Source organism: Triturus cristatus, chromosome 12 (genome assembly GCF_964204655.1).
Source record: "Triturus cristatus chromosome 12, aTriCri1.1, whole genome shotgun sequence".
NCBI classification, from domain to species: Eukaryota; Metazoa; Chordata; class Amphibia; order Caudata; family Salamandridae; genus Triturus; species Triturus cristatus.
The window spans coordinates 91,694,617-91,717,233 of record NC_140595.1 but is presented as its reverse complement, the minus strand read 5'-3'; the positions used below and the strand labels follow the sequence as shown (position 1 = coordinate 91,717,233).

Here is a 22,617-nt window from a genome sequence, read left to right as displayed (position 1 = left end):
TTGAATTAGAACATTTTGGCCAATCCCCGAGGGATGGTTGTGTAATCAATATTTATGCTTTAGCTTCATCACAGGTCTGATTACTGTAATCGTGTTCATATTGGACCTACCTTGTATTATGTATTTATTTAGTTAAATTAACTAAAGCTCTTTTCCCATCGGGCTTCATTACCTTGTACCGGGAAATTTTAAGCTTCTCAAATCCATACATTTCCCAGGCTGCTTGGCAGTTAGTAATTCTTAGCTTACTCGCCAGGTGGGCGGTGTCTGTTCCCTGGGGTAGGTGGGCAGTGTCTGTTTCCTGGGGTAGGTGGGCGGTAGCTGTTTCCTGGGGTAGGTGGCCGGTGGCTGTTCCCTGGGGTAGGTGGCCGGTGGCTGTTCCCTGGGGTAGGTGGCCGGTGGCTGTTCCCTGGGGTAGGTGGCTCTTCCCTGGGGTAGGTGGGCGGTGTCGGTTTCCTGGGGTAGGTGGGTGGTGGCTGTTTCCTGGGGTAGGTGGGCGGTGGCTATTCCCTGGGGTAGGTGGGCAGTGTCTGTTTCCCTGAGTAGGTGGGCATTGTCTGTTTCTTGGGGTAGGTGGGCAGTGTCCGTTTCCTGGGGTTGGGGAGCAGTTTCTGTTTCCTGAGGTAGGGGAGCAGTGTCCGTTTCCTGGGGTAGGTGGGAGTGTCTGTTTCTGGGGTAGGTTGGCAGTGTCCGGTTCCTGGGGTAGGTGGGCAGTGTCTGTTTAAGGGGTAGGTGGGCAGTGTCTGTTTCCTGGGGTAGGTGGGCAGTGTCAGTTTGTGGGGTAGATGGGCAGTGTCTATGTCCTGGGGTAGGTGGGCAGTGTCTGTTTCCTGGGGTAGGTGGGTAGTGTCCATTTCCTGGGGTAGGTGGGCAGGGTCTGTTTCCGGGGTAGGTGGGCAGTGCCCGCTTCCTGGGGTAGGTGGGCGATGCCTGTTTCCTGGGGTAGGTGGGCGATGCCTGTTTCCTGGGGTAGGTGGGCAGTGTCCATTTCCTGGGGTAGATGAGCAGTGTCCATTTCCTGGGATAGTTGAGCAGTGTCCGTTTCCTGGGGTAGGTGGGCAGTGTCCATTTCCAGGGTAGGTGGGCAGTGTCTGTTTCTGAGGTAGGTGGGCTGTGTCTGTTTTCTGGGGTAGTTAGGCAGTGTCTGTTTCCTGGGGTAGGTAGGCAGTGTCTGTTTCCAGAGTAGGTGGGCAGTGTCTGTTTCCTGGGGTAGGTGGGCAGTGTCTGTTTCCTGGGGTAGGTGGGCAGTGTCTGTTTCCTGGGTAGGTAATCTTTATCCGGCGGAGTCTGAAATGTATTACCGATTCCCGGTGGAGCTGCCCCACCAGCTATAGGGGAGACAGGCACCGCTATGACCGTCACCTACCCAGCCGGACCTCGGACTTATCTCTCGTCTCTTCCTCCGCTGCTGACTCTTGGTCCCTTCCTGATTCTCATTTTTATCCGGCGGAGTCCGAAATGTATGACCGATTCCCAGTGGAGCTTCCCCGACAGCTATGGGGGAGACAGGCTCTGGCACACCGCTATGGCCGTCACCTACCCAGCCGGACCTCGGACTTATGTCTCGTATCTTTCTCTGCTACTGACTCCCTCCAGTGGACTTCCTGCTCTCCCTGGCCTTTTTCTTTTTATCCCCCGCTCTTTTCTGTGGATCCTGTTTTTCATGGTCGCTAATAACTCCTGTATCGAATTTGCAACCTCTCTGTAATTAATGTGATCATTTTTGTAATTTGTAACACAGTGTTTCCTTATGTTAAGTGCTAGACCTAGTTTTTTGGCCGATGCCCGGTGGAGCTACCGGATAGCTTTAGAGGAGATGGCCCCCTTGGCCATCACCTATCTAGCCGGACTTTGGGCAGACCTTCCTTCGTCTCGCCTTCGCATTCTCCCTCCCACCCCTTTACCCTACCCTGTTTCCCCGTCTATGATCCATTTTTCGTACCCTATGCTTTTTAAATGTTTTTCCGTTGAGACCTAGCTATTTGGCCAATGCCCGGTGGAGCTACCTGATAGCTATAGAGGAGATGGGCTGTGGACTTCCCACTCAACGTCACAAACCCAGCCAGACTTTGGGCAGACTATCCCTTATCTCTCCACCCTATTTCCCTCCTACCCCTTTACTCTACCCCCTCTCCTTTCTAAGCTCCATTTATCTCATCTTTATGCTCTTGAAATGTTTTTCTGGTAACTGATGTAACTGGTAACTGATGTAATTTTTTAACTTTGTGGAACCCTATGTAAAGCGCTCTGATACCTCCGGGTCTAGCCAGCGCTATATAAAACTCAAATAAATAGATGGGAAGTGTCTGTTTCCGGAGTAGGTGGGCAGTGTCCGTTTCCGGGGTAGGTGGGCAGTGTCCGTTTCCTGGGGTAGGTGGGCAGTGCTCGGTTCCTGGGGTAGGTGGGCAGTGTCCGTTTCCTGGGGTAGGTGGGAAGTTTCGGTTTCCTGGGGTAGGTGAGCAGTGTCCGTTTCCTGGGGTAGGTGAGCAGTGTGCGTTTCCGGGGTAGGTGGGCAGTGTCTGTTTCCTGGGGTAGGTGGGCAGTGTCTGTTTCCTGAGTAGGTGGGCAGTGTCTGTTTCCAGGGTAGGTGGGCAGTGTCTGTTTCCAGGGGTAGGTGGGCAGTGTCTGTTTCCAGAGTAGGTGGGCAGTGTCTGTTTCCTGGGGTAGGTGGGCAATGTCTGTTTCCGGGGTAGGTGGGCAGTGTCTGTTTCTGGGGTAGGTGGGCAGTGTCTGTTTCTTGGGGTAGGCGTGCAGTGTCTGTTTCCTGGGGTATGTGGGCAGTGTCTGTTTCCTGGGGTATGTGGGCAGTGTCTGTTTCTTAAAACGTTCATGTGCCAGCTGAGCACTATGTGCTTCTTACTGTTTCTTAATAATTCTCTATTGAGTGAGGCTGCATTTTGAAGAGTGTTTTGTTATTTTGTTTTTTCCAGGCTCTTGTCCACCCCTGATTAAGTATCTCATGCACCCGGTGATGGCTTTTAAAGCCATTCTCTGCTTAAGTCTCGCCTGGAGATGGCTTTAGCTGTCTCTTCAGCTGCAGGTGATCAAAACTATTCTTAAATGAAAAAATACTTACAGAAACATATGTGTAAATGGCGATTGAGATTAGCCCTCTTCGTTCATTGGCTTATCCACCTGTCATTCACATTCACGCAGCATGAGCAATGGGTCACCCCACTTCAGCCATTGGCTCTCTTGCTTTGTGAGTGACATGTTTTAGCCTGATTGCCTGAATACATCCCTCGAAAAAGAAGTGCAGTTCGTGCCAGTACTAGCAGGCCAATAGTTTACTTTTTTTTCTTTTCATTCTTCATCCATTTTTATTTTTGTAGTCATCCTGGTGTGCTTAAAAAATGTATTCATGTTAAAGCCCCCGCCCTGTACCATTATAATCAATTGCAATAGTTAACTTATATAAAAACGTAATTATTTATAGCATGGATATGGCAGCCACATTTTAGGCGGCTACATATTCAACTACTTTTCTTCTTTTCATGTTATGGCATATGATTCCAATAAAAAAAATAACCTGCCCAGTAGCTTGGTGTGGTCAGAGCTATTGGATTTGCCTAGGCTTATTTTAACTTGTTTTTCCATTTGACCACTGTGTACCCTGAGATCCAGGATCTGAGTTTGTGAAATCCAGTCTGCCGGTGTGACAACTGGAAGATCCTCGCTAGCGGTTACGCTCACTCAGGTAACATTTCCTCTCTCGGTCAGTATTCATCCTTGCTTTGCATTGGAGAGCAGTATATCTCAGGTATTCTTACATATGTTTGATCTAGTGTTTTTATATAGTTCGCCGGCACAAAGAGATTCAAGCCTCTTTATTCTCTAGTGACACCTTTATTTTCCATGTTAGTTTCCGTACCTCACATCCCTAATAGTAAATGATTCTGGGTTTGTTTGTGACCTAGATGAAAAATGTCGTATCTTATTCTCTGCTACATTCCATTTACTATGATATTTACTGACTGTTTAATCTTGAGCCAGTCCAGTCTCCTCTGTAGTATTTTTCGCCTTTGTTAGAGTCTTGTATAGATTTTTAGTTCTATGTATCGGCTTGTCACTTGTTCTGGAGGTTTAAGTGCTGTGCCCCCAGAGGATAATTAGTGAGTAAGTAACAATTTATTATACAGTTAATTAAAACCTTCACAAATATACATCTCATTGGTATGGGATCGGAGCAGCAGTTTCAAACAAAAGAAACCATTGTAAAAAAAGTAGTGCAAGAGAAAGTGCGGAAGCAGCATTTTAAACAGTGTCAAGGGTGTTATGATTGACCTAAGCTGACAACATCACATTCATTTTTAGTGCAGAAATGGAAAGTGACGTGTGCAAAGGCAGCAAAAGATTGTCCCAAGGTTGCTTCAGATGTTGGCTCCTAGCGTTCCGCAAACATTCATTTTGAAGACCCGAGCAAATATGGAAAGTGCAAGGGCTCAGCAACACAATTGTCCCAAGGTTGAGTAGTGGCTGCACACAGATCTTTCGCAAGCCGTTCATCTTAGGGCCAAAACAAGTAGAAAAGACACGGTGTGAAGGGAGTAGCGAATTATCCCTGGAATGCCTCAAATGTTGGGTAGGAACTGTGCAAAGAGGTAAACAGATTTAAGGACATGGTTTTGCAACACAGATAGTATTTGTGGTGCCAAGTTTCGCTGCGGCCACGTGGACGAATTGGACTGTTTTGACATTTAGTGTGGTGTTATCTGGGTTCAGGCTGGCAGGTTTGAACTCCCAGACGAACAAAGATGACTAGTCACCAAAAACATGCTCTAATGGAAAACCTACTGACTGACTTGGCTCAAACAGCGGGCAACCCCTGTTGACAGATGAGGCCATGAATCAGCTAAAAATTAACTACAAAGGATACCACAGAACAGTGAGTAACATAAAAACACCTCACCTAAGAAGTCAAGAGCCTAGGGCCAGACCAAATACATTTTTGAAATATTGATTATGCTCTGAAATCCAGAGGGAAAAACACTTGAGAAAAGTGGGCAACAGTTTAAATCGCTTAAACAGTGTTTCGCTTGAGTAAGAGCCAGAGTACCACGCCCGAGACCCTAAGAATCATCTCCGACAACCCAAACCCAGAGTCATTTTCATTACAGCTTAATCCTTAGGTATTAGACTGTACATTTAGAGTGGACTATATCACTTGTGGTCACCCGATTTGACAACTGTAACATCATTTCTACTAGCCTCCCAAAACATCCCATACGCATATGTCAACGAGTCGGGAATCAAGAATCGAGATTGTTTCTCAGGCTTGAAAAACATGAGGCACATGCAAATGTAAGATTCTGTGCACACAAATAAAGTATATTGTAACGCCCTGAACGTCTCAGGATCGTTTAACAGACACGATAAGGAGAACGCAACCACTTGTGAAGGTTTAGTTATTTTAATGAAGGCAAAAATAATACAAGGAATAAACAAAGGTTATAGTCACTGGAATCCTCCAGGCTAAGTACGTTACCAGCCCACAGCACGGATGGTCCTAACCGTCCTCTGCATATACGCCGATCCCGGCGTATGCCAACAGAGGGCAGAAATGAAATGGCCGACAATGCCAATCGGTAGGCTGTGAGGGGCACGAAGAGTGTTGGGGAGAATCGAGGAGTCAGGGAAACACCCAGCCGGGGTCTCTACCTGAAGGGAGCAGCCGCTCAACCTCTTCCTCAGACTGCACCGGGACGCGGAGTCACCTCCTGGTGATGCGTCACCGATACCCCAATCACAAGCAAAGAAGACTGAACCGAGAGCAGCCGCTCGATCGATCCTGTGGACTTCCGAGTCTGTAACGCGGCAAACACCTCCTGGTGTGCGTTACAGCTGGCAGTCCCTGTATCTCTGGTCGGGCTGGGAGTTACGACTCCAACCAGCAAAAGCGCCACTGCGCTTTGACTCAGCCGAGTCAAAAAGCGAAGCTCAATGGTTATCCGGTAGAGCTTCCGGGTTCTTCACAGGTGACGATGGGGCAAGACACGGCCCAGGGAGTAACGACTCGACCTACCTCCGTTCTTGCCTTACTGGAGCACCACTCCTGAACACTGCTCCTCACTTAAGCAGGTACGTCGGTGTAAACACAATATCCGACAGCGTTGTACCTCCCGGTTCCTCCCTTTATAGGGCATTGTTTTCCTTGAGTTATGTAACAGCTCTCCTGTTTACATAAGGGCGTGTTTTCCTTGTGTTATGTAACAGCTCTCCTGTTTACATAAGGGCGTGTTTTCCTTGAGTTATGTAACAGCTCTCCTGTTTACATAAGGGCGTGTTTTCCTTGAGTTATGTAACAGCTCTCCTGTTTTACATAAGGGCGTGTTTTCCTTGAGTTATGTAACAGCTCTCCTGTTTACATAACCTCTCAACCGCTAAGCATCCTGGGAGATGTAGTCCGTTTTCGCTGGTTACCGTTTCCTCCCCTCGCATGACAGGAATTCTTGACATATATTCGGATAAAAGCCAGTGGCACTGTTAAAAATTAGCAACACACTATGCGGCACCAAGGCTACCAAGATCAACAAAATCCTACAAGAAAATCCAACTCAGACTCACATGCCAGAAACATGGAGGAAGGTACCCCTCTCTCCATGAATCAGAACTATGTAACACTGAGTTCAGTCTTTAAGAGGTTAATGAGACCGCCTAGAATTCAAGAAGAATTTGTATAAAAAAAATTTTAAAAGGCTTTTTGAGTAATGGAGCGTATCATAACATGTGGCATGTTCCTTCTGCCTCAGTTCCGATGACACTGGCTTACAACTCAGATCCAACACGATCAACTTACTTCACTTTGACCACCCCACCAATGCCAGGGTCCACCCATAGCACCTACCAGACCACAAATCAGAAAGGGTGAAACAAGATACCCAACACTTTCACCATCACCATCAGCCTGTTGAAAAGGGTTATTCTTTGACAAAGGCAACTGGAGAGCCGAAGAAGGTTGAAGGGAGACCATCTTTACTTTCAGACTAAACTCTACCCATGAGCCCTTTGACAGCTGGGGTACAGGACTTATCCCTCATGAGATCTAATCCTGAGTCTGTCCCAAAAGAGGCCAATGGGATTTGGCTGAAACTTTGACACACTATAAAGTTTGCAGAATACGACAAAACAAAGCAACATAAAACTCCATAAACAACTGAATAAATACGTTTTCCAACTACACTCTATCTGAAAGTAAAAACTTTCTTTCCCACCTGAATATTTCTAAAAAGTCGTTCAAGACTCGGTTCTTAGACCGGAACATAAGAAGTGCACTTCTCACCATTCTTCTGAAAACACTGTTTGTTCATCTTAAACAGGTAATTCTCTTGGCAGCATGGCTCCTCACGGGACCAATGAAAAATTGACCATACCATCCCTTCTCATTCTTCTACATTGAGATCTTCATACGCTAGTATTTCATTTTATGCCCCTTACAAAACTACAGTTCTCAGCTACCCAACACATTTACATGTTACAACTGTCATTACAGGAGGTCCATAGTAGACCAAGTGCAAAAAGCCCCATTCTGCAAATCTCACAAGAAGCAAAGGCTAAAACACATACACAAGCGTTCTCATGTCAAACTTGCCATCCAAGAAGCCATGACAACCATCCCATCACTGCTCTCCCTCCTCAAGACACTTACAATTTTATTATATTACTTTATTATATTTAATTTGATATGGAAAGTGCCCCTATGCCACTGGTTAGAGCGCGTTTTAACGGATAACAGTGTAAAATTGGTCCAATATTGCCATCAAAGGGTTCAGGTGACATCATAAACCACAATGCAAAAGGCTGAATAGTTTGTAAATGTCGCTAGAACCCCAAGATGCAAATATTGGACCATATTTTACCTGGTACCTGTTATGTACTTTTTATATTACATGTTCATGTTGATGACAATTAGCTTGTAATGGCTGTTTTTTTTTTTTTAAGTGCTGCGACAACAAATGATGGATGGAATGCTGAATCAATCAAACATTCACCCAGATGTGGGTCTCGGGCGAATAGGACACGTTACAATGCAAACATTTACAACGCATGCTTTCACAACGCAGTTTTTACATCGCAACATCCTTTACGCATGATTTTACAACGTATGCCATCACAACGCATTTTTAGAAACTAAATTTGCAACGCATTCCATTACAACGCATACCATTACAACGCAAAATACTTTTAGGGTAACCGTGGGGTACGATTTTGTATAGTGGTAAAATTACGATTCCCACTCCAGTGAGTGCAACAATAGGGTAATTGTTGAATAGTGTAGGGGTAAAAATTACTATTCCCACTCCAGTGAGTGCAACAGTAGGCTAAGTGTTGGATAGTGTAGGGGTAAAAATTACTATTCCCATGTAACCCCAAACCCATACCCACCCTAAAACTACAAAAAAAAATCCATTACTTACCTTATAATGCGTTGTAATGGCATGCGTTGTAATGGTATGCATTGTAATGGCAGGTGTTGTAGTGACATGCGTAGTAATGCCTGCATTGTAATGGCATGCGATGTAAATGCAGTTGCGTTGTAACACCCGCGTTGTAAAGGCTGTGCGTTGTAATGACTGTGTTGTAATGGTTGTTTCCCTCTCGAGCTAACTGTGCCACTGGATTCAAGCTAGCCTGGCTGATGAGGGGTGATGCCCCGAAACCGGTCCCAGGATGCTTCTTTCTGGTCCAGGGAGGACCTGGCTTAGCAGTTCAGGCTGGACTGTTCCCATGAGGAGTAGGGTCCAAACTGGGGTGGCGGAGTGAGCAAAAGAACGATGGATTTAACCCAGATCTCTTGACTGAGAGTGAATGTTTGATTTGTTCTGCATTCCGTCCATAATTTGTGTGTCTTTTGCTGTTTTTTAAGTGCAGTAATTAATAGGCATGCATTAGAATTAAGATGTTAAGGCTTTGTTTACATTTCTTGAATAAATTACTAAGAAAACACCTGGTAGGTATAAGAGTCAAAGTACTTAGGCTACTCTGTGGATGTAGTGTTTGTAAAATAGTTATGAATTTACTGATTGTGCCACATAATTTGCTGCTTAATTTTAAGAAGTGCAATATTAACCAAAAATGGTAATTCTATCTCAACTGGATGAAATAATACTGATAGAAAATGTGCTGCACCTTTGCATTTTTGACACATAATTTATATAACCCTAATTAATCATTTGGTCCTCTGTGCTGCATAGTCCTAGTAGCCCTGACAATGTCAAAGCTCTGCAGAGTGATTTGGGGACTGTCATTATGATGAAATCTGTATCTCACCTGCAACCATGAAATATTTCCGATATTTCACGGTTACCTGCGAAATATGGGTTTCTATACAATTGCATTTTGCACGATAAAATCAACAGAACATGTAATATATAATTATATTGAGACTTCATTTTTGCTGCCTGCTTTTTTCCCTGGTTGAATATTACGGTATTAGGGGGTTTCTTTTGCCATTGACGTGTTGACTTTATGCAACAAATAGTTAAGGGGACCCTTTGGCTGCTCGCGTGAGTGCTCCAGGATTTAACTGGTGTCTTGTGGGTTATTCTTAGTTGTGTTTGTGTGCCTGGTGGTGATTGGTGCATTGTGGGTTCCCATTTGCTGCTCACGTGAGGCCTACTGAATTTGACTTGTGTATTGTTTTTCCTATTCTGCTGCCCACTCCTGAAGACAGCTGTTTTGTTCTGGGGTCCCTTTTGCTACCATCATCTTGGCACAAGAAGATGATTGTTGTACTGTGGGTTGATTTGTACAGTCTGTGTGCATGCTTCTACTTATTAGTGCATAGAGTTCCTTCTTGCTGCCATGGCACCTGGATTTGATGGACCCACTGCGAGCCCATTAGGGTAAATAACGATTCCACTACTGAAGAACTTGGTGCGTTTTAGTGTCCATTTTGCAACCAACTGGTAAAATCTAAGAAAGGTCCTTATTGTGCAACTTTTTTGTCTCTCTGTGTGCGATTTCCTCTTTGCATTTACTTTCTTTGAGTAGTCTTGTGCTCACGTGGGGAAACAACCTTTACAACGCAGTCATTACAATGCAACATCCTTTACATCGCATACCATTACAATGCAGCCATTACATCGCATGTCTGTACAACGCATGTCACTACAACGCATGTCATTACAACGCAATATAAGGTAAGTAATGGGGAATAGTCATTTTTACCTCTCCCCTATCCAACACTTACCCTACTGTTGCACTCACTGGAGTGGGAATAGTAATTTTTACCCCTACACTATCCAACACTTACCCTATTGTTGCCCTAAAATTAATATGCGTTGTTAATGGTATGCGTTGTAATGGAATACGTTATAAATGTAGTTTCTAAAAATACGTAGTGATGGCATGAGATGTAAAAACATGCGTTGTAATGGATGTTTGCGATGCAAAAACTGCGTTATAAAGGCATGCGTTGTAAATGTTTGCGTTGTATCGTCATACATCAGCTCACGTGTGATGCTTGACGGAAATGTATGCATTTTTTTTCTTCTTTGCTGTCCATGTATACTTTCTGGAGATGCTGTGTGCTGTGTTCTTATTTCGTTCTTCCTGCCCACGTGGAGGTTTTCTGCAGATGGTTGGCATGCTTTGTTTTCCTTTTGTTGTTCTGCCACCTATGGTTTTCTGTTGATTTGCACAATCTGGTTCCAGTTTTCCTACCCACGTGTGACTTTCCGGTGATGGTTGATTCATTGATTGAGGTGTTCTTGGTGCCTCTTTGCTACCCACGTGTGATTTGTTGGAGATGGCTGATTCACTGATTGGCTGGTCTGTTCTTGGTTCCTCTTTGCTGGTCACGAGTGGTTTTTCGGAAGACGATTGATGTGCTGTGCTCACTTTTGCCGTCCACGGGTGAGAATCCTATTGGAAGGTCAGAGGTGCAGTGAGTGAGCTCCTTTTGACGCTTCCTGTGGATGGCTGGTGTTTTATGGTTATTCCTTCTCTCTGCTTGTGTATGCTCCGTAGTTCTTTAATCGTCCGTGCTCACTGGCACGTGCTTTATCTATGCAGCATATTACCCAGACAGTCATTAGGCGCAGACCCCCCTGGTCCCTCCCCGAGGAGTGGAGCCGCGGAGCCCCAGCTGGCGAAGGCCTCGCGCCGCTCCCACGGCAGACATGTCACTAATGGAGGATGACATCACAGGAACAAAGAGCGGCCGGGCCTGGTACGGCCGAGGCCGCGTGGACTTATAGCGGGGAGACGCGCGAGACGGGGCAGGCCCTCACCCGCAGCACTGAGGGCCCTTCATCACTGGGGGAGGGGCTGGGAGGGAGGCATTGGCAGATAGTGAGAGACAGGGGTGTACTGGGATGAAGGGAGAGGCAGTAAGTTAGGAAGAGAGCGTGGGGGGCTGCGAGACGATGAAAGGGACAGGAAGAGACAGGACAGAGACAGCAACACCGAGTCTAAGACGGGGGGGATGGAGGTGCTGAGACAGTGAGTGAGACAAGGGGAGAAAGTACACCGAGATTAAGAAAGCGATAGCAAGATAGTATGTGACAGCATCACAGCAAGATAGGAAGAGATGGCAAGATAGAAAGAGAGAGCAAGATGGGATGTGACAGCAAGAGAGGAAAAGATAACAAGATAACAAGATAGAAAGAGAGAAAGAGAGAGCAAGATAGGAAGAGACAGCAAGATAGGAAGAGAGCATGGGAGGTTGTGAGACAATGGAAGGGGCAGCAAGAGACAGGGCAGTGTCAGCTGCACCAAGCCAGTGAAAGAGAAGGGGGGATGTTGAGATAGCAAAAGAGATAAGGTAGGAAGGGATACTTGGATGATGGGAAAGAAAGAGAGTGCCACTGGAAGAGAGTGACGTCGATAAAGCAGCTCGTAGCCAATTACAGGTGAAGGTGGTGAATTCTGGGAAGAGACAGGTAAAGGGAGAAGTGACAGTTCACATAGTTAGGGGAAAAGTTACTGAAAATACGATAAAGGCGGAAGGGAGGGCGATGACTAAGCACCCAGCATGTAAAGGGGGTGCGTGTCGCGGCTACGAGAGCAGCACCAAGCCAGTGAGACAGCAGATGGTTAAAATATCGAGAGACAGCAGGCGATGGTGGCAGCGACAGAGAACCCAGCCAATAGTAGGGGTTGGGGGAATTCTAGGACAATAGGAGCGACAGCCGGCTGAGGAGTGAAAAAGGCTCCACCCAATGACGCTTGAGAAGTGACACTGGGAAAGTGGGAGATACTATAGACGAGAGGCAGCGGTGGGACAGGGAAAGAGACAGGAGAAGAGTGGCATTGAGAGAACACACCGACAGTGCCAGGGTACCAGCCTGAAAATACATGATGCCTGACCATGCCTGGACAACCAGCCCAACAATCCCAGACATATCAGTCTGGGACAGACAAACCGGCCTGAAAATACCTGATGCCTGACCATGCTTGGACACACCAGCCCACCAATCCCAGGCACACCAGTCTGAGACAGAAAAACCAGCCTGAAAATACCTGATGTGACCATGCTTGGACAACCGGCCCAACAATTCCAGACATATCAGTCTGAGACAGACAAACCAACCTGAAAATACTGTATGCCTGACCATGCTTGGACACACCAGCCTAGCAATCCCAGACATATCAGTCTGAGACAGACAAACCAGCCTGACAATACCTGATGCCTGACCATGCATGGACACACCAGCCTAGCAATCCCAGGCACACCATTCTGAGACAAACAAACCAGCCTGAAAATACCTGATGCCTGACCATGCTTGGACACACCAGCCCAACAATCCCAGACACACCGGTCTGAGACAAACAAACCAGCCTGAAAATACCTGATGCCTGACCATGCTTGGACACACCAGCCCAACAATCCCAGACACACCGGTCTGAGACAAACAAACCAGCCTGAAAATACCTGATGCCTGACCATGCATGGACACACCAGCCTAGCAATCCCAGACACACCGCTCTGAGACAGACAAACCAGCCTGGAAATACCAGATGCCTGACCATGCATGGACACACCAGCCTAGCAATCCCAGACACACCGGTCTGAGACAGACAAACCAACCTGAAAATACCTGATGCCTGACCATGCATGGACACACCAGCCTAGCAATCCCAGACACACCGCTCTGAGACAGACAAACCAGCCTGGAAATACCAGATGCCTGACCATGCATGGACACACCAGCCTAGCAATCCCAGACACACCGGTCTGAGACAGACAAACCAACCTGAAAATACCTGATGCCTGACCATGCATGAATACACCAGCCTAGCAATCCCAGACACACCGGTCTGATACAGTCAAACCAGCCTGGCACTTCTTGATACACCAGCCCGGCGTGTCTTTGAACCCCCATCCTTAAAATCCCATATACAACAGTCTGAGACTGTTGCACACACCAGCCTGACACTACCTGGCACACTAACCAGGCAGCACACCTCTATGATAATCCACAATACACCAGTAGATCAGTAGATAAGTGACAAACCTGCCTGGAACTACTTATTTATGAAGTGCAAGTGAGGAGCTTTTTCAGTTATTCAACATAGGTGTTTAAAACGGGAAAAATCATGTAAGAAAGGTCCAGTGTGGGACCCAACTGGCCATAAATTGCATTAATAGGGAAACAGTTGTACAATTTAGGATATTACTGTGTCGTTGTTTTACATGACTTTCATCTATATATTTATTTTTGTAAAATGAACAGTTCTTCTAATGTAATATTTTCATTCATTGGTTGATTGCTGCACCTATTAACAGAAGAGGATTTACTAAGGTAGCTATTTATTGTTTATGTATTTAATGTGCACCAACATTGCCACCCTTCCCCAACTGTGTTCCCTTTACCTCCGATCTGGGAAGGCCACCAACCATTTGTGAGCACGGTTTCTTGGCCTTTGATTGGGTAAGGCTAGTAGAGACTTTTCCAAAAGTTTAGTTTATAATTGGTTTGTGTTAATGAGTGAGAAGGTAAGTTGGGTTTTGTCTTGGGAGCTCTTTGTAGTGTTTTATGTGTGTGGGTAGAGGTGCCTTAGCACTTCTACCTTGGAAGATGGTAAAATAAAATGGGTTTTATCATGAAAAGGAATCTTTTCTTTATCTTTAGGAACCTATGAATTATTGGTATAATACAGAAAAAAATGGGCCACAGTAGGCTCAGATAAGGATAAATACACATATTCCCCCTTCAAAATGCTTTGATTGAAGTGCATTTAAAAAAAAGAATATTAGTCATTCATATTCTTTACTGTCTTTTGGAGCTTAAATTATCGGTTATGAATACCTTCAAGTTGGGTAATAATTATACCAGTCATGAAAAGGCAAAGTAAGAAGAGACGCTGGTGATCTGCGTGGTGAAAATAGACTCATATTCATATTATCATGACTCATGTGACTGCGGCACTATTGACGAGAGCAACAAACGTGCCATCACTCATAACGAATAAGAGTCCACGCCTTAGGTAAATGATCTCAGGATGGAATTCAATAAGATCGCTGCGGAGATGATTCAGACCGGAGTGGGACAGCTCAATCACTTAGCATTTTGGTTTGCAGCCACATGAGCGAAGTCACATTTAAGACGACTATCTACAAGTTGGCAATGCTTTACATACCCAATTAATTCTATTCGTAAGGCCAAGCAGTGATAACCGGATGAAACCAAGCCGTACCTGGGAAACGGCTGCCAACTCAACAGCACTGACCCCACAGCACAAGAACATTCATCTCAGAACCACTCAGATAACAGAGTTAGGCTAAACATGCTACACACTCATTATTAAAGATCTACCTGAAATGTGCTTGGTTCCTAATTTGTGATGGTGGTTGTAGGTGGTGGACACATGCACTCAGTTTTTGTGGATCTGGAAATATTTTTCATCGGAGCATGAGAGAGGAGGAATAAGGGAGGAGGGAAAGAATGGAAAACTGCGGCAGTAGGAGTGAAAAAGAGCCTGCAAGAGTGAGATAGCAGGAAGCGTCATGTATGGGACGAAAGAAGCATGAGTTGGAATCCAGACAAGGCAGCCTTAATAGTCAACAACATCTTAAATCAGGAGCGCAGGCAGCAGAATCTTCAAGGGAAAAAATGGTGTCCTTGTTATTATTTATTATTCTCATTAATATTTTACCAATTAAGCTTTAGTTGTGCTGAAATATAGTGATCACTTTACTTGGTTCATGCAACACCCAACTGACAATATAATACAAGGGGGACCATGAGAACCACCCACACACACATAACACACTACAAAGATCTCCTAAGATCAGACCCAGGTCACCTTCCCACTCGTCTGCACAAACCAGCTCTCAACTAAAACTTTGAACAACCACTCTACCAACCTCGCCCATTCAAACACCAAGGAACAAAGCTCACAGTTGATTGGTGGAGTTCCCAGTTCAGAAGGAGTAGGATCCCAATTAGAGAAGGCGTTACGATGCCATTGCAGGGGGAGTTAGCGCTCTACAAATGGGGCTTCCATAACAAACGCAATTCAACTGGAAAACTCATGGAAGCAAAACAATTTGGATCTTGGGCACACAACTGTGGAACTCTATACTCATACAAGAATAACCAACCAGTCGTGAACGCCTGTAAATTAAATCGAAGAAAAGGCCTTACATAGAGGCCTTTTCCGCCGGACATCAGCGGGACAACTCATTCCCACCCGCAAGAAGCAGGCCCTCACCCCAAAAATAAGCAATATATCTTCCTATGAAGCCCGTTTGCCAGAAGATATGGATTGATGCTCTGAGTCCCATCAGATCCTTCACCAGGAGGCGCTCAATCGTATCCAAAAAACACTGGTAAATAATCTGCAAGTGAATATAAGCGCTGCGAAATGGCGTGTGGGCACAGTCCTAGTCCAGCGCTACACCAATTACATAAATAAATAACAAAGGCAAGGCCTACAAAAGTGAAAACATCGAGCCCAAATAAGAAAATGTTAAACTGCATTCACAAACTCTGTAGGCGCAGTTGAGACAGTTACACAGATTAAAAAGAGTGCATTGTATTAAAAAAATTTACAAGATGTCGATTTTACACAGCAAAAATGTAGCGTTTATCTAAAATAGTTTCCTGAAACATTTGGAGACGGAAAAATAAAAAATGGAAAAATTAAAGTAACAATAACATGTTTTTCACATAGCACTTTCTGCTATGAGTTTTTTGACGTCATAGCACTGCAAAACATAAATTGTATTTATTATCCAATTCAATGGTTTCCATGTTATTGACCTCAAAAGGATGAAAGGCTGAGCAAACTTCTGTATGCGAGCTCGGTACCCGATTATTTCACAAAGCTCCCAACAGCAGGTGCACTGATGCACTGGACCAACGTGGGAAACAAACAGGTGACCATCAGCAATGCTTACATCTCTTCAATAAGTGCATTGACCGACTGAACTATTAAGAAAGCAAGGGCAGAGCCGGAGACATGAGCAGGCATGGAAGTGGGAAGGCTAGATGGACCCGGGGGTCCTGCTGCTCTGTAATATAAAAAGCCGACTTGTTTTTATTCCGTGATTTTCCAGAGTGTATCCAACTCAAAAGGGCATTCGTTTTGAGGATACGAAGAGTCCCCGAGACTCTGCTCGCTATGGTCAGGAAGCGATGCCCCCTCAGTCACAGTGACCTAGTTTCATCATAGCGACCCAGCGCGCTCCCCCATGTTACTAGTCGGACATCCGAGTAACTGCGGACCAGAACCGGCCTGGCGGTTGGGTGGTCTGTGTATCTTTAACGACGAACACGGCAGCCGCCCTTACCCCCCAATAAACAAAGGCCTGAACTGAAGCCCTTCCAGCACCCCCACCCGCCCCAGAAATAGACACGACGTCATCCCATCGCCAGGCAGCAGCCATTAGGGCAGCGAGCATTACACCGCAAAACAGATGCAGGGAGGAGGGTGTTCAGCTCCCACCCATCGACCCGGCGAGCATCCTACCGGGGCGACGCCTAGGGGGACCCGCGAGTGCCACGCCGCCTGTCCAAGCGTGGGAGGCACCAACATGGGGCCGTCGTGGGGGGAGCCCGTTACTGACCCTGGTACCCACGGGTACCAACTATGCTTATTTTACAATGCTCCCCACCCTTTCATCAGTGGCGTAGCACGGGTGCGAGGGCAATCATGCAATGGGCCTCTAATCACCTGTTTGAAAATAAATAACACGGGTGGGGTGAGGACTCATGTCCCGGTGCCACTGCACCCACTGCACTATCGATAGTTACACTCCTGCATCATCTAAAGAATTCATAGCAACTCATAACAGCCCCCAAAACAGATTATGGGCAGGGCCCCTCTCTGCTCCACTGGAAGCGAAGACTTTCGGACTATGACAGCAAACAAGCACTGGCCACTGAAATACCGAATAAAACAGGGGGGGGCTTTCTTGAGAAGACAGTATATTAACTCGGGGCGTGGAACACATTGCAAAGCCTAGGATCGGGGGGAGGAGGGTTACAAGCAAGATGAATTCACTTGAGATATGAGGCCTGGGTTATCCCTCATTTTAACCCCCTTACCCCGCTAAAGCAGCCCAGTGGATTTTGAGACCCCCCCTCGCCCACCTCGACACCGCAGGGCACAAACAAATGATATCATCCTATAAAATAATGGCCAAAAGGAAAATTCCTACAGGGAGAGAAGAGGGTTAAATATTTCACATACAGGACATCTGACACAGCAGGCCTCGCTGTGGGAGACTACACTCCAGGCAGACAAATGAGCTCTCACCCCACAGTATGCAATGGTACACGCTGTTCACAACACACTTAGGATTTTTAATAACAGCTGCCCCCTCTCCAGTGCATGATTCTGTACTGTATTGCACGCCTTATTATATTCAATGCTATCTCTCGACATAATATGACAGATTAAACGCCACAGGGTTGCCAGACATGCTGTCCTTGCACATTATATTAAACGCCACTGTATTATTATATAACACTTCCTTTTGAGCCACATTTCATCCCCCAAGGCAGAGTAATGGTATCTTGCAAATCACATGCTTTTAATATATTATTCAAATTTCCAGCTGAGCATTAGCGCTTCTTGTATAATACATTAAAGTCATGCTGTTTATATGTACAATTTAGATGTTAAGGTAAAGCTATCTGCCTGGCAATTTGAAGGGGTTATCTTTACACTGTGGTAAATTTCTGTTTTTGTTTCTAATATTTATATGTTCAATTACACATGATGCAGCCTCCTCCCATGGCAGGTTACTCAATGTAGACACAAATTACAATAAACAACATGACGTTAATATAGGCCTTTTAGCTTTTTCTCATTTGTGGACCCTTTATTATCCTCGCATGGGTAGATACCATTAAACATTCTATTAAAATGTCTATACTTAATGAATAATATTGGGTTTAAAAGACCTAGCCACCCAACTACAATGCACTAGATGGGGGCCCTAGAATAGCTGCCAGTTACTGGATCCCAAAGTGAACTATGTAGTTGGTGCCGCCACATTGTTCCATTTTAATTATTTCTTAAATCAATGTTTTTCTTTGAATATGGTGCCCCAATTACACTGGCACCATAAGCGACCACCTGGTTCGTCTATTTGCACAGATCACCCTTGAACAAAGGATATTATGTGTTATTTATTCCATTTACTTCCTATGATAGCAAAACATTCCCTTACCAGTCCCTGGATCTGGTCCCAGAGCCCTTCCCGACCCTTGGTACTCACCGAAGCCAGTCTTCAGGTTTGTCACCTCTGCCATCTTGCCTTCTCCCGTCTGCCAAGACTGGTGTGGAAGGTTCACCTCCTACTTGGTTTCCATGTAGAAGGACCTTTTGCTCTGAGAGCCTAGGCCAGGCTGGTCTCCTCCGGCCCCCTGGTGATTGTCCTGAGGGTGAGCTGGTTTCCTGGTTTGCACTGCTTGGGGCTATTAGGCTGGACAGTGCAGAGCAGACTAGACTCGCCTGAAGTCCTTGGGGTGTGGGCCAAGTTTCTGATCTGAATGATCTAGGCTTTTTGTCGGGCCTGGTAGAGAGATCTAGGCTGGGTTAGCCCTGGCTCTCTAATCTAAACTGGAGCACTCCAGAGTTCTAGATCTGGATGGGCAGAGAGTGATAGGGGCTGGGCATGTTCTGAATTCTGTACTAACACTACAGGGCAGACCTCCGATGGGTTCCTAATCCAGTGACACTTGGGTCTGACTCCTGCTTTCTTCGTCACCAACGTTTAGTTGCTTGGCAATCCTGGATTACTGGGCTGGGCTTAGTTTTTACGCTCCTTTTTGGTGTTTTGAAGAAGCCCTTACTGTAAACTGGTCCCCCAGTGTGCTCTGCTCTCCCACCACGAACCCTGCTACGCTTCTTCCAAAGGTTTAAGCTCAGATGATGCTTCTGTTCCTAGCTTGATGAGGCCCTTCGTGTCGTTCGTGACTTGCTGTGGTCTTGGGCAGGGCTCGTCTGTCTCTGAGAAAAACTCCGGGCCCGCTCCTCACGGCGCGCCCCACAGAAATGCTCCGGCTTCACTCTTGGATGATGCTCTGTGCTCAGGATGCAGCTGTAACAAGACTGGTCCTGATGAGAGCATAGGCCACGCCTGATGAAAAAGACAACGCCCACGACTCTTGCCATTGGCCGGCGTCTACACAAACGAAGGACGATAACGTACAGTGTACTGTTTCAGATCAGTTGCATCGGAGTACGTCCGTGTAATCTGTATCGGAAAAACAATATATATTATAATCCATTAGCACACCTACAAGTACACACGGATACTTATATAAAATTAACAGCAGAGTAAATTAAGCTTTATTTTAACTGTCTCAAGTGGAAAAAGAAGTTGGTATTTAAAATGGAAAATTACGTATCGAAAGTACTCTTTCAAAATTTGAATGCGTTTTTACAAAAAATATTTTCATGCGTTCGTATTGCTTCGTATGCCAATGAAAACGCCCAAATACAGTATGGCGCGAACTTAACACAATTATATTAAATTGTACGTCACCTCTACCACAAGTCGTAGCTGGAGGAAAATCATTCCAATCCAAGATGGCGACACAGAACTGACGCAGCGTTTAAAGTTTGAACTTTACTTCAGCGAGGCGGCCATCTTAGAGCGTAGCTGTGAAACTGGAAAGAAAATAGGTGAGCGCATTGGACGGATTCAGTTACTGCTCTTAAAATCCGACATAATGCCAAAGTCTCAACTATGGCTTGAGCAACGTATGTAACGCAGGCCCTATAGAAATGTGGAGAATCTATCTTGGTACCGTAGGCTTAAAAAATGTCTCACCGCATTTTAGCATTTCTCTAATGATATCGGAATACCACCGCTTTTAGTTTTTGATGATAACCGGAATACTAAACAGTATTCAGTTGTTGCAAAAAAAGTGAATTGTCCACGTTTGCATATAAAAGGGAAATAAGCATCTTTCAAGATTTTTCTGTTTTAGAAGGTATAGTCTCATTTTTCAAATGCTTGGTGACATACATCTGAATGGAGACAACTGTGGCATTTTGCCCTGGCACGTAAAGGGATGCAATTTAAATATCTAGTCTGGATGAGTTGGCTGACAGACTGGGAAAACTTTAAAGCAATATTGGGAGTCTCCAGCCTGACTTGAGTGTGTTGGCATGTAAGGTCAAGTGTGATACCTTCAACTAGATCAGGAGTTTTGGCCAATTGCAAGATGCAGGACAGCTTCGCTGGATAGCAATATCCTGTTTTTAGCCTTGTAAGTAGAGCTTAAAAAATCTCAGCATCCAAAGTTCTGTTGGTTAAAAGTATCAGAGTTGGCTGGAGATGTAACATGTGTTATGTAGCCACTTGGCAGCAATGCACCACCCCATTGGTGACGAGGACAGCTTACCTGCACATCTACTCCCACTTCATTACTGGTAAATTCATGTCACTAGTTCTCTTTACTAAAGTTAAATAACGGATTCTAAGCAAGTCAACTTGAAGTTACAAGGTAGCAGTTTTAATACATCTTCAATCCTTGTCCCGGTGATTAGTTTTGAGGGGCTCCCTCACTGAGATAGAAAAAAAAAAAGTTACTTACCTGTATATTGTTGTTCTCCAGTATTGATATCTGTCATAGATTCACATGCTTGAATCTTCCCCGTCGTGAGGTGGCAGTCCCTCAGTAATTATAACTAACAGTGTAAAGTCTTTCAGTTATGTTTATCATTATTGCATTTTCCCTTGGTATTGAGGAGCAATCCACTTCGTTTTGTACATGACCCAAGTTCAACCAATCAGAGCACCATTCCCTCCTGTGCAGTGGCTACACACCTCAGATTTCAAAGCACAATTGGTAAGTATCCCATCCTACATAAGAAAATATCAATGAGATGAGCTACTTAGGCGGAGGAGGGTGGGTTGCATGTGAATCTATGAAAGATATTAGTACTGGAGAACCACAGTATACAGGTAAGTAACTTGTTTTTCTCCAGTATTGAATCTTTCATAGATTCACATGCTTGATTCTGAATAGCTAGCAGTATCCCCTTAAGACAGAACATTACATTATCAAAGAAACTCCATGCGGAGACGGGTAGCATGCAAAGGTTTTTATGCATAGTTAGTGGACCAAAAATTCACAAAGAATTACTTTACAAATAAATACCACACATGCACTTTATTGAAACAGGATTCGAAGAACTGCTTGGCCTACAGTGACATCCCTGTTGTTCACTGCATCCAGGTCTGGTGAAGGTATGTGTGGTAGACCATGTGGCCTCTCTGCTTATGTCTGCCAGAGGTACTCCTGCGAATAGCGCCATTGAGGTTGCAACACTTCTGGTAGAGTGGGCGTGTACCTTGGATGCTATTGATCTACCCACTCTTTCATGACACATAGGTAGCTGTTGATACCCATCTCACTATAGTTGCTTTTGAGACAGGGTGGCCTTTCCTCGGAGGTGCAGATGCTAATAGGAGTTGGTCCGATTTTCAGAAAGATTTAGTGATTTCTAGATAAAACTTCAGACATCTCTTAACATCAAGAGTGTGACGTGATCTTTCCGCTTTGTTCGATGGATTCTGGAAAAAAGCCTTTGGGACAATTGGTTAATTGAGGTGAAAGTCAGTTGGCACCTTGGGTATGAACTTGGGGTTAGTTTGCAGTATGATTCTGTCCTAGCTGAAGTGCATGTTGGGCTCAGGCACTGTAAAAGCTTTTATTTCACTAACACCACTAACACGTCTGGCAGATGCCAAAGCCAGAAGCAGTGCTGTTTTCAATATATGGTGCCTGAGATCAGCTTTATGAATCATCTCAAAAGGTTTTCACATCAACTGTGACAGTACCATATTTAGCTGCTATGCTATCAGGGGTTTTCTTATCGGTGGAAAAGCTCGAAATGCTCCTTTCAGAAATTCTTTTATTAGTCAATCCGACTAAAAGGACTTCTTTTCGCGAGAGCGTCTGTATCTGGAAAGTGCGGTGAGGTGAACTCTAATAGATCTGTGGCCGAGACCCAACATTGCTAATGAGAGAAGATATGGTAGGATTTGTGCAGACTCCGACAAGAAAGGATGACAGGCGTTAGCTGCACCCCAGTGACGGAATCATATCCATTTTGCTTTGTAGGATTTGTTTGTAGAGTCTGCTCTAGCTTTTGCTAAGTTGTCTGCATTGCTGTGAAATAACTAACTGATGGAATTCATAGTAT

At 45.2% G+C, this 22,617-nt stretch overlaps 1 protein-coding gene across 2 annotated transcripts in view; it reads right to left on the bottom strand.

The window, feature by feature from the left end:
- SYT11 (synaptotagmin 11) overlaps positions 1-19,548 on the bottom strand; it is a 115,147-nt gene extending 95,599 nt beyond the window's left edge. Inside the window, exon 1 of one of the 2 annotated variants that reach the window (XM_085637415.1) lies at positions 18,674-19,548. In XM_085637415.1, the coding sequence (XP_085493541.1) occupies positions 18,674-18,707 (34 nt within the window). In that variant the 5' untranslated portion in view covers positions 18,708-19,548. The remainder of the gene's footprint in view (positions 1-18,673) is intronic. The other variant, XM_085637414.1, reaches the window with a different exon arrangement.
- Positions 19,549-22,617: the final 3,069 nt, after the last annotated feature.